Source organism: Bradysia coprophila (assembly GCF_014529535.1).
Source record: "Bradysia coprophila strain Holo2 chromosome X unlocalized genomic scaffold, BU_Bcop_v1 contig_173, whole genome shotgun sequence".
NCBI classification, from domain to species: Eukaryota; Metazoa; Arthropoda; class Insecta; order Diptera; family Sciaridae; genus Bradysia; species Bradysia coprophila.
Window position 1 is genome coordinate 741,043 of NW_023503302.1, and position 12,933 is coordinate 753,975.

The 12,933-nt window shown below is 31.5% G+C and overlaps 1 protein-coding gene across 4 annotated transcripts in view; it reads left to right on the top strand.

Annotated features, from left to right (window-relative positions):
• The window catches only part of LOC119068032 (potassium voltage-gated channel protein Shaker), a 95,165-nt gene that overhangs the window by 76,786 nt on the left and 5,446 nt on the right, over positions 1 to 12,933 (top strand). For 2 of the 4 annotated variants that reach the window (XM_037171395.1, XM_037171397.1), the window contains exons 5-9: positions 666 to 861; positions 1,080 to 1,201; positions 1,273 to 1,426; positions 1,510 to 1,681; positions 3,250 to 3,379. In XM_037171395.1, coding sequence (XP_037027290.1) covers positions 666 to 861; positions 1,080 to 1,201; positions 1,273 to 1,426; positions 1,510 to 1,681; positions 3,250 to 3,379 — 774 coding nt within the window. Of the gene's footprint in view, positions 1 to 665; positions 862 to 1,079; positions 1,202 to 1,272; positions 1,427 to 1,509; positions 1,682 to 3,249; positions 3,380 to 7,965; positions 8,096 to 12,933 lie in introns of all 4 variants that reach the window. The other 2 variants (XM_037171394.1, XM_037171396.1) reach the window with 1 other exon arrangement.

Sequence of the window (12,933 nt, forward strand, 5' to 3'; positions counted from 1 at the left end):
GTTCAACATTTTAAACGATTCTCTGTAGTTGTTACTAATTGTTTATACCAATTACATTTTATATAACTTCCTAAAACTCGTCCCGACATAATACAATCCAATTGTTTGGTCCAATGAAGAGACATCCCCAATCATTTGTTATGATCTGTAGCTATAAATACTATAACAGTAAAACAACTAACCCATCAAAACCACCCATAATATTGTGTATACCTTAAGACCATCTAACCAATGATTGTTAGATTTTCTTTGATTTAATACAAACCCCACTTTCAAGTTAATTTTGTGTGCATTTCTCAACTATAAGGAACGAATAATTAGATTTGCATGTTAATGTTTGTTGTCTAACACATAAAATACTTAATTTTTTCATTGAAAAATTAACATAAATATACCACAGCGTCGACATGTTTTTCAATAAATAAACGCTTAACATTGATGTTGTTGCTGTGTGTAAAAAAGAAGAAAATGAGAGAGAAAAGAGTAACTGTTGGTGAACATGTATCGTCGAGTCTCCGCAAAAGAAAGAAAGAAAAATGTATTGATCATCAGTGTGTCGAACATATACAGTGTATCATTGTGTATACTATTGGTGTTGAAATATTGTGACAATTCTGGGCCAATGACTTAAAGTAGCATTTTGTTTTCTTTTTGTATACTTTCAGAGAGGATGAGGGTTTTATTAAGGAAGAGGAAAAACCATTACCAGCCAATGAAAACCAAAGGAAAGTGTGGTTACTTTTTGAGTACCCGGAAAGTTCGCAGGCAGCCAGGGTTGTAGCCATTATCAGCGTATTTGTTATACTTCTATCAATTGTTATATTTTGTCTAGAAACTTTACCCGAATTTAAGCATTATAAGGTAAGGGAGTCAATCATAAAATTTTCACACCGAAATAAGTACCAGCCGGTTTTTTTTTAATTTCGAATATAATCAAAGTTTAAAGATAGAATCAAATCGATAAAGTTTAATAATTTTTTTTTTCTTTCGGTCGTTCGTTTGCTTTAAAGTTTTTGTTTTGTGTGTGAAGACTGGAATTTCAAATGGAATTTTAAATGGTAATCGAAAATAACTTCCAGGTGTTCAACACAACAACAAACGGCACAAAAATTGAAGAGGACGAGGTACCTGACATAACAGATCCTTTCTTCCTCATAGAAACAATATGTATTATATGGTTTACATTCGAATTAAGTGTCAGGTAAATTTGATTGTTGAGATAATAGAATAGCAACCGATATTTCAACCGAAGAAAATTCTTGTCCATTCCAGGTTTATGGCTTGTCCGAATAAGTTAAATTTCTTTAGGGACGTTATGAATGTCATCGATATAATCGCAATCATTCCGTACTTTATTACATTAGCAACCGTTGTTGCTGAAGAGGAGGACACGTTGAACCTCCCGAAAGCGCCAGTCAGCCCACAGGTGAAATTATCATTTTTTTTTTTCATTTTTTTTTTAAATCCTACTTCTGACGATTTGTAATTTTTTCTTCTACTCCTATTTAGGACAAGTCAACGAACCAGGCTATGTCCTTGGCCATTCTCCGTGTGATACGTTTAGTTCGAGTTTTTCGAATATTTAAATTATCGAGACATTCGAAAGGCTTACAAATTTTAGGAAGAACATTAAAAGCGTCGATGCGCGAATTAGGTTTACTTATATTTTTCTTATTCATAGGTAAGTACCGTTTCATTGTTGCTAAAAAAAATTGTGAAAAAAAAAAACATTTCGATATTATATTTCACCAAACGATGTCAAATTTTTTGTTCTGATAAAATTTTGACAACCGGATACGGAAAAAATAATATATTTTTACATCCCCATCCACCATTTATACATCATTCTATTTGCAAATAATTTTTGAACAGTTGGAACTTTAAATGTGCGCCGAAAAAGAAATGGTATCTAGAGTGAATCTAGTAGACTCTCACTTAAGCAGGTGATAAAATATGAAGCGAAACATTCTTTCACGGTGATGATTATGAAAACGCTGTCTAACAATACAACTCCGTTGGTTTGTTACATCTTCTGTTTCATGAATCTGGTGTGTCTCTTACATTATAGAAAAACACTCCGTACACTTTTATATACCGTTTAATGCTAACATTTTGAGTAATATTTTGTTTAATTAAAGAAAAATTCATTTTGTATTTTCTTCGGCTGGAACAATAGCATAAATGACGATGGATAATTCAGTTCTGAAATTCCATCTCTTTTCCATCTGTGATAAAATGATGTCTCTGTCATTTTGTCAGACGTTTTACAACGTTTTACAGCCATATCCGAAGTTATTTAAATTTAAATCCATATAGCCGTCACACTCATAACAATGTATACGTTTTCCACGTTTTCCATTGAAGCATTAGTTCGCTGGAAACGAATGGATTCTAGAAGTTCGAGCATTGAAATGAAGGCGACTATAAAAATGTGTCATTTAATTTTAGAACCAGCGAAGTTATTGAATGGTTTCTTTTGTAAATTAAAGCAAATTTTCACTAGTTTTGAGGTTTAAATATTAAAATCACTCAAAATATTGACACGAATTCAGTTCAAACTTGTCGACGTCAGAGTATTTTCGGTTCGGTTATATTTTGTACCGAACGTAGGCCAATTTCGGTATTATAAGGATTATCTGAATGTTATAGTCTTCTAGATGTGGTAAATATAGACTGTCATATGAGCTACTCGTGATATAATTTTATATCTCATTAAACTGGAGACTAAAGCCCTCGAGTTCATGCTCAAGCGGATATGAGGTAATATACAGCTCTAGAAGCTTTTATAAAACTTTGGAAATGTTTCGGAAGCCTGAGATATTCTTTAATTCCATTCTATTTTCGATGAAACTCGTAAAAAGCTCAAAGCTTACAAAGTCCTATCACGCTCAAAACAATATTCAGTTGCTTTATTCTAGCAACTAGCTTAGCTAATTGTACAGTAACGACAACTATACAATAAATTGTTTAATGCTTATCTACAATCCTTTGCCATTCATAACTGAATCGCAATATATCCAAATTTGAACTTCAAATTTTGAAGTGCAAACTATCCTTCAATTTACAACGTAGCATTTCGTGTATACCTTCAAAAACTATTAGAAAATACATTCCACAGCAGGTTGTTGACAATGAAATCCAGCAAATAAATTAAAATATTTGTTTAAGTTTACAAAAAATTGTTTTACAAAAAAAAATCAAACGAATCAAAAAGCACTATTTTCATTTTACGTGATCGAATTATAACAGGAGTTGTCCTATTTTCATCTGCTGTATATTTCGCCGAGGCTGGCGCTGAAATGTCTTTCTTCAAGTCAATACCCGATGCATTTTGGTGGGCTGTGGTTACCATGACCACGGTCGGATATGGTGACATGAGGTACAGCAATATACAAACAAACTAAAAAAAACTTTAGTTTCTATTTTTTGTTTTAAGAAAGAAAAAAAATTTACACAAAAATAAACTAAAAAAAATTGAAAAAATTGTTTTTTTTTTGATTTTTACGTCTAATTTTATTTGAATTTTAAAATTTAATTTAATTTTTGAATGGAAAATGTCTTTTATACCATACTGATTTGACGTTTTATTATTTTCATTTTACGTATATAATTACTGTATATTCGAAAAACAAATGAACTAATTGGAAATATTTTTTTCGTTTATTTTTGTTAATTTTTTTGTTTTCTATATAATTTTTTTTTGTGTCTTGATGTAAGATGGATGGACGTCTGCCCAAAACAAACTTTTATGGATATTGTCTTTTTTAGTGTTATTTTTTTCTGTATGTGTTGCTACCAACAACGTGATTTATAATGTTAATAAGAATATTTTATTTTATTTAACTGACTAAATGATCAACTTAAACAAAAGTAAATTTTAAGTAAAAAAAATAATAATATGTCTCAAAACAATGGACTTACCAACTGGCAATTTATCTTGCACATCGTTAACAACTTTTTGTTTAAACTTACCGAACCCACACTGTTCTCTGTTTTTACGTTAACACGTCGAAAGCTTTACTTTTAACATAAATACACTTAGTACGAAATTTCATCGGAACGTTGATGGTAGATCAAGACCAAATTCATTCAAAATCAATAATAGGTCACGGCAACCTCAATCTTCTTTTTTTTGAAATAAATAAAAAATCGGAGGATTTTAGAAACGAATCTTTTTTAGAATACATGTTTTGCGTCAATTGAAAAAAAAAACGTTTTGAAAATGGTGCCGTAACCTACTACAAAGTCAAAACGTCAAAACGGTCGACCTTTTTTTTCGTTTAGTCAAAACTGCCAAATATATTTTAAGCGCCTCACAACCTAATATTGAAAATTATTTCACTAAATATCAGTACAAAATTCATTAAATTTTGTGAAGTCTTTAGTTTAATTCAGTGAAATATTTCTCAATAATACTGCCGCAATTTGCATAAAAGAATTCTACTTCTATTTTTCGAAAAAAAGTGTTGTATATGCAAATTTCGGTAAAATAGACACTGAATTCAGAATTTTGAATGACGAAACAATTGATTTATTGAATCATGTTACGTGAAACCACACAGAAATTCCAAATTAGAATTCAATGTAATTTTTGATACGAATTATGGTTAGTGGCAGAGTGATGAACAAGACTAACAAAAAGTTTGACCGTTCTACCGTTTAACTAAACAATAACTTTTATCAACACTATCACACATCGTTTTCCTTTACACAAACAGGAGAAATGATTAGGACAGGGGTTGTAGTTAGCCCGGTGGATGAAATCAACGTGGTATGCCGGTGACGAAATTTAACTCAAACTAGAGTCACATCAAATGTCTAAGACACTTAGAGTACGTGATACCTTTTGTAAATTGTTTTGGATCGGATTTCGTTATAAAATTTTAATTTGAATGAACTAATTTTCCTTAATTTCAATTATGAAAATTGTCTCAAAAATGTTCACAACGCCGTCTGGAATCATTTCTCTGACATTCACACACACAGCCGCGCGCGCGCACATACACACACACAATACACATACCTAACGTTCTACACAAATTCATGTAATGTTAATTTTCCTTAACGTTTTTATTAAAAGAGTATAATCACCTCAAGAATATATAACTTCCTACAGGTGGAATGAAAAAGAAAAATTCGTAGAAAAGAAAACTTAATATGTAACCAAATAAAAGAGAAAATTGATAAAATGTGCACGAAAATTCAATATCTACTTTGCAGTAAACCCTCGTAACGCTGCTGAGAAAATGTGAGCAGTCACGCACATTTTCGGTAGAAAAAAAAACTAGGGACTGTTTATCGACAATATCGAGAGCATTAGAATTTGCAATTAATAATTGTATATAAACATTTTTTTTGTTATTCTCGAATACCAAACAAAACCAACACCAAACAATTTCGTACCTCCTTAACACAATTCAGTCGTAATTCTGTTTACGTGCTTGCGGCCAGTAAATCGAACATTACTGTCTTGTTTACGATGGACATTGATAAAGAAAATTCGTAGGAACGTATGGTGAAATAAAGTTGCTTGAATGGTTTTGCTTTGAGGACAAGTCTATATAATCGAACCGAAGGTGGGAAATAAAGGTATTTGCTTCAGAGCCAAACTAAATCGAGCAAGTACGTAATCTACTATCACTATTGTTTTTAACAAACATAGACGAATTGTAATACGGCAAATATTCCGTTACAGCCAGAACAACATTAAAAACTTATAACACGCAACAGACTACAGAATTTGTATGAAAGAATATTAATAAAAATGTTCCTTAAGCAAAATGACAGAATGGAATATTGGTTATGGCAATAAATTAAGCAAAACTATTTAAGTGAAATTGATTTGTTTGTCCGTGTGCATAAACACCAGCTATATAGTTGAAAATCGCCACATTTGAATATTAAGCGGAAATAAGAGAGCTAATTAAACTCTTTATCTTTATTGAATATTAGCATATTTCAATAAATTTTTGATTTATTTATGGATCATATTCGGACACGCAATATTGGCTAAAAATCTCATAATTATTGGCGACAACAATTTTCATTTTATTTGACAAAGTGTAATAGTATAAGTGAAAATGGTTGGCGTTCATGTTTGCTATAGAAATGTGCTATAGGAGGGTGAAAATTGCGCTCACGCGTGGATGGTATAGAAACGATTGCTATATTTGTTTTTTTTATAGCACTTCCTATACGCACCTACTCAAGACGTTTATACAGCAAATCCCGTACGGGTCGATTCTTTATTTAAAAACTATGCTGCGACGATTGAGGATGTACTACAACATTCCATTTTTCAATTCGAAGTTGGTCAATATAAAATGTAAAAAAATATTTCTTAGTACCGTGTGGCACAAGGATGAAAAAGATTTGGCGTTGATCCGAGCCAATTAAAAGAATTAGGTCATTGCGCGTGATTGTGTAATTGTAATTGTTATCCATTGCAAAAATACCGGAACTCCACACATTTCAATGATTTTAAGCTATGTTTGCAAAATGTTCAAAATGACAAAAGTTCAAACAAAATTTAATTTTTCTAAATATTTGAAATATCACGCAGACTTCCATGAGCCATGTCCAAGGAACTTTGATCTTAGTAAGCTATTTTAAAACTCTGCTAAAAATTACTTTGGACACTTTTAACGTTCTAAACTTTAAAGTTTGTCACAGTGTGAGATCCACACGTCCCACAACACTTTCCAAAATTTCAAAATGGACTAAAATCAACCATGCTTGTCTCTGCATTGAGTTTTCAATGTAATGATGTCACCCACCCTCTCATATCTTATAATACTCACAGAACAGACGAAAAGGGTAATTTTTCCGATTAAAGTGAACCCAATGGTCTGAATGAAGCATTTAATTAATTTTGTGGAAATGTTACTACGTGAAGACTCACTTCCGTTTTAGACACCACATCAATTTCAACATTTTCCGAATGATTCAGAATGTATATTAAATATGAAATTTATGAACTATATGTTCATGATGCGAATTGCTAATAACAATTATACAAAATATTGTTTCTGGATCTTCAGAGCACTTTTGCTGAATCAGCAGATATAGCAGTCTTCTATCATGTCTGGGGTGGGATAATTTTTTTTTGTACTTCAGCTTTGAAATGTGCACCTTCCATCACTCGTTTCGCCTCTCAGTAATTTTACACAAAGTCTTCCAACAAAAATTTGTACATTTCGAAAGAACACCAAACTACTTCGATACACAGTTGCTAAACCTTACTGTGATCCCACATGGAATAAAACACCACCACTTCGACCACATGTATCGAAAATGGCTGTTTTGACACACATTCATATAATTATGAAGTACTCGACGAAATGAAATCCATCCACTAGCGCTGTGGCGACGACAAACCATTCGACGAGATGGTGTGAGGAAACGGGCTGTTCTGTTTCTTCGCGCCCATCAAACGTTGAATGGTGTGTTATTACTCAACAGCGTAGGTAACCTGTCTTTGATTCCGCGAATTGCTCCTATTACGTTGCAAATCGAAAATTCACTTCTAATTAAAGTTGTAACCGATAAACTACAACCGACGTTCAAAACATTTGAATAGATTGAACATTAGTCTGTTTCTATGCATAGATTAAAAATTTACGATCTGCTGTAATGGAAATGGAATTAAAATTAAGTTGTTCGCGTTTCACATTCGCAACCAAGGATAAATAGTTTGAAAACAAAATGCTACGATTTGCGATGTTTTGTTCGATTTCGTATACTTATTGTAAAAGCCCTTACAGGTTGTCTTTGTACTACGGTGTTCAAACATCTATATAGGTTAAGAACTTGTTCTTGCAACAACAACAACAAAATGAAAACGAAAGCAAAGCCGATCTAAAATCATTTCATCACCATTACAAAATCAGTTAAAAAAAAGTGTTTTTTGATATCGATAAAACAAAAGAAAACGGAACGCCACATTCTTCTGTTATTATATTCTAGGCGTTGTACTCTTCTCATCGGCTGTTTATTTTGCGGAAGCTGGAAGCGAAAATTCCTTCTTCAAGTCCATACCAGACGCATTTTGGTGGGCTGTCGTTACCATGACTACTGTTGGATATGGTGACATGACGTATGATTAATACTTTTGAATTCCGTTTTTTAGTTGTTTTTTTTTTAAATTATTATTATCATTCCTAATTATCGTTTTTTGTTTTTGTTTTTTTATTTATCGATTTCTGGAAAGATTATACCTTTACATAAATTTATTATTATACCTTTTTGTCTAATGCTGAGTATATTTTTCATATAAGAATTTTCACTAGATTAGAAAGTCATCGATAAATATTTTTCATTTTCGTTTTTATTTTCAAAAAGAGCGTGTAGAGACTTTGATGATTTTATATAGCTTTTAGCAAAACAAAAACCTTTACCAAATTCCTTACGAGCATTATAGCTAAGTAAATTTTTGTTTCGTAGATGATGATTCCATAATTACACCAGCCAGCGATCGATTATATTTCTGATTCCCGCAATATCTTAATAAAAAACTCAGCGTAAAAATCATTATTTGGCAGATTTTCCATCACAATTTTCTAATTTTTTTTTTCTACTGGGAGAAAAAGACAAAATGAACAAAGGACAAACAAATCGGAATTCACATAGATGAACGGTTTTGATTGTCGAAAAAATTATTTTCAATTAAAAATTGAAATGAAAATCGATTATCCAATTTAAATGTCTCCCGCTCTTTAAAATTCATATCATCTACGAATCAAATTAGTTTTCCAAATTATTTTATTTTCGTTCTGGGCTCTGTTTGTTGAAACTATGAAAATGAACAAAAAATTTTTTTTTGAATTTTGCAGCAATAGAACAAATACGAATCAATCATTGCTCACTATATTCAATTTCAAATGTGCACATAATCCTACGATGGAAATTATCTTATTGAGCAAACAATCGCAATAAAAAACGTGATATTTAGCATCGACATATTTGTGTCGAACCAACTTTCATTTCGAATTCACAGGTTCACTGTACCTACACGAATTTAAAATTTGTGTTGAAAAAATTGTTTGCTTTGCAGAAACTGTTTGTATCAGTCACTGCCGAACTGGCCATACTGGGATACAGCGATACAAAAACGTAGATAAAACATACTGAGAATTCGGGTGTCTCCCGAAAAAAAAATGCGTTTTTAAACGAATTGGCACTTTTTCAAATTGCATGGGCCTTACACAAAATTTCTTGAAGGGCCTCTTGATAAACAGTCCGTTCCTCCTATCTCTGTTATAATACACGAGTGCATTTACTTGCAATACATTTTATATGCAAATCAAACAATTCTATTAACTCTTCTGTTTGAATCAGAGTTAATTTGTGAGAATTTTTTGGAAACTCATTATGGAAGAATTTGAATTGTTAAACATACGCCAGGTTTGAGGTAGTGTGAAAAGTGACAGGCGCAATGGCGTCAAATGTGTACGATTCCTTGTAGGCTCGACGCACTTTTTTGTCTTAAATCTAGCGCCTCTATTGTTCGAAGTATCGTGAAAATAACGCGAAAGCGATTTATGTGTGTATTTTTACGCTCTCCCTTAGTAAGTTTTGTCACATATCACTAATTTTATGCATTTTCCCACATTGATTACTAGCCGTTTCTGATTCAATTTTCGAAATACGAAAAGAGCAAATTTTGAAGAAGAATACGCTCTTTTTCTACCTTCATCTTGTTTCGTTCTTTGCGATATTATTCCGGTGTTTACCATTAAACTTAAACTGATAAGTGAGACTTTTCATTTTTTCAAACAATAAAACAGAGCCAAAGACAAATAGAGGCTCTTGACATTACTTTAGAAAAAAAAATCCGTTGAACCATTCTCTACACCCTGGTTTTGTTGGTTTGTTTTTCGTTTTTTTTTTAATTTTTTGATTATTTACCTACTTCATTTTCGCTGCTAAGGAAGAATTTATTTTCACGCATTGACATATTTAGCGATACACTATATGCCATTTTCGTCTTTAATTATCATTTTCCTGTTTGTATATTTTACTTATTGTTTTAAATTCATTTTTATACTTCACTATTTTTGAAACTAAAATAGTTTTTCAATTAATTTGGTTTGTTCGATTTTTAATTAACTAAAAAAATATCAACAACAACAACAAATTATCAGTTTGATTACAATCATTAATTAATATTGTATGGATTCGAAGTTTGGAATTTGAATATGCTAATGTATTTTTTGGACAGACATTTTGCAATATTTTACTCTTATTTGGAAATAAAAATTAGTTTTATTGCTGAATATTTTTGTTACAACAAGAAAGCAATTATAATACCCAAAAATTGGTTTTTTTTAGCTATTATATAATATACCAGCACCTCTATTAACAAATTTTCTCATTTATTTTTGAAAGATTTTCATGGTGAAACACGAACTTATTTAGATATTAAGATCGAAATAGATGAATTGGACTTTTACAAAAAAACAAAAAATTTAAATCAAATTTAGATGTAGCAATAATTATAAACCTTGTAGCTCACTCATTTTTCATTGATTCATTTTTAATTTGAAAACATTCGATGCCAAATATAATTTTGACATTATGTGTGTAATCAATTATTAGAATTAATATAACTAGAAAATTTATAGAAATTACTCGGTATTATTAAAGTCAGAATCTTGTAGTGTACTTCATAACATTACAGAATTTAAAGTAGAGATAGGTTTTGCAAAAGCAATGATTTTATAACCTGTATGTGCCATAGGCGAATTTGGCAATACTTTGGGTGCGCAGACACAATTCATTTACTAATATGTACGACATTTTTCGAAACGAATGAATATTATTATGTGTGTTTGCACCGAGTTATCCAACACAACTTCTACCTTGTTATTCTAGTAAAAAATATGTATGAAATTTACCGTTTTATTTACCGGTAAATTTTGTTGTATTTACCGGTTAAAAATTTGACAAGAAAACTAAACTTTTCAACTTTTCAACCTTCAAGTAATAGGCACTAACGGTATGACGTTGCTGCCCAAAAAAAGAAATCGATAATTGGCAAATCTGTATTCCAAAATGGACCATCAAAGTATTTCTCGGATTTTTACATATCATTCGTCAAAGTCGGTCCGTGCTAGGAATTACGGATGTTCGTGAAACGATTCCGTCCGATAACAATTATGTTAGAACGACGAACGAGTATGGTTTGTAAAAAGACAGGCCTCTTATATGGACTGGACAGTAGTTCGAACATGATCAATACAGTGTTTAAGGAGAGCGATGTTTGACCACTTTGTTTAAACTGGTCTCGGGGTCACACGTCAAAATGAGAGAAATCACATACAAATTTAAACTGGGCTCAACTCTCAATTTCTTTCTTCATTGATGAATATTTGACAGCTGACCCCGAGACCAATTAAATTTAACTGGTTTTCGCTCCCCTTAACACTGTATATAGAGTGTTAAAAGAGAGAGGAAATTTTGACATATCACTCTTCGAGATCAGTTATATTAATTGGTTTTTTCCCCTGTTTACATACAAATTTTGACACATCACCCATCGAGCTCAGCTAAAATAAAAAAACAAATCCCCTGTTTTTACGCTCTTTTAACACTGTATAAAACGAAAGCACATGAATGTGGTTTTTCCGATAAAGAACATTATCTCAAGTGCGTAAAAACATCTAAGAAAACGATTTTTGCTATTTAATTGAAGCACTTAATGGGGATTACTTTCAGGTATTTACACGTATGCTATAAATTTTACTGAATGTAAATTCACGCTGTAAACAAATAAGAAAACGATTAACAATACGGAAATTGAAGACGTTTTATTTTTTCATCTAAAAATAATGATCTTTATTACAATCACACTGAACACATAAATATTTACTATTCGTTAAAATTTGATAATAAAGTACAGACGCTTTTTAGTTACAACAGTACACCAATTAACCGTAGATTTACAATAATAAAAAAAGACCTCTCCAAAGAATCAAGTTGTTTGATATGGACTTATAAAGTTTCTTGTAAATGACGGTCTGAATATCTGTTATTCAATGTTTCCGGAATAGGAACCTCATTTAACTAAGTCCTTTTGTTCCTTCAAAGTATTGTCAAATATACACTATAGAAACTGATTGATTTAATAGAAAGAGACTCAAAAATGGTTTATGGCTTTCTATTGAGTTTTGAATTTGAGTGCTTCTACTTCTGAAAAGTGTAGCTCCTCGCTACTCTTTCGAGTTACTTACCTGATTTTTACCATACCTTTTCTTGGTGATTGAGATCCTTGAACGGCAAAAAAATTCCCAAGTTATTATTTATCCAGCCAAAAATATTTATTTTCGTTTCACACAAACACACACAGAGGGGTATCAAAGTTTGAAAATCTATATTTTATCATTCAAAAACGCTAAAGTGAAGAATGTGGAAAAAGTTTTGAACTGATCAATCTCACATATTTGAAATAAGATTCGTAAAACTTAAGCGATTTGTATCTATTTTACATTCGAAAGTATTTCTTCGTCACATCACTCGCTCATAAATCTGAAAGTAAGCTGCATCCAATATTACTTCTTTTAATAATAAAAATAGTTCACGAAGCTGCTTTCACAAAAAGTTTATGGTGCTGTGCTGGGCAAAACTTTCAACACAAACTTGGTATTCGGAGTATTTACAAACTTTATTTACAATCAATCCTTTTGGTAGAAATTTTTCGACGAAATTTTCGCAAACATACATTCTTGTATCAATATTTACACCACTCACAGATTCATATAGACGAAAAATTCTTAATGAACTAGTCACTAGAACCTATTGTACTCATGCCGATTTTTGATTTTTTTAACACGACTCGTTTTTTAGTTTTTCGATAAATCCGAATTTCGCTTGTTTCATTTACGATACTTGGACATTTTTCATTCTGAAGTGTTATACCTGTTATACAGGTAACAC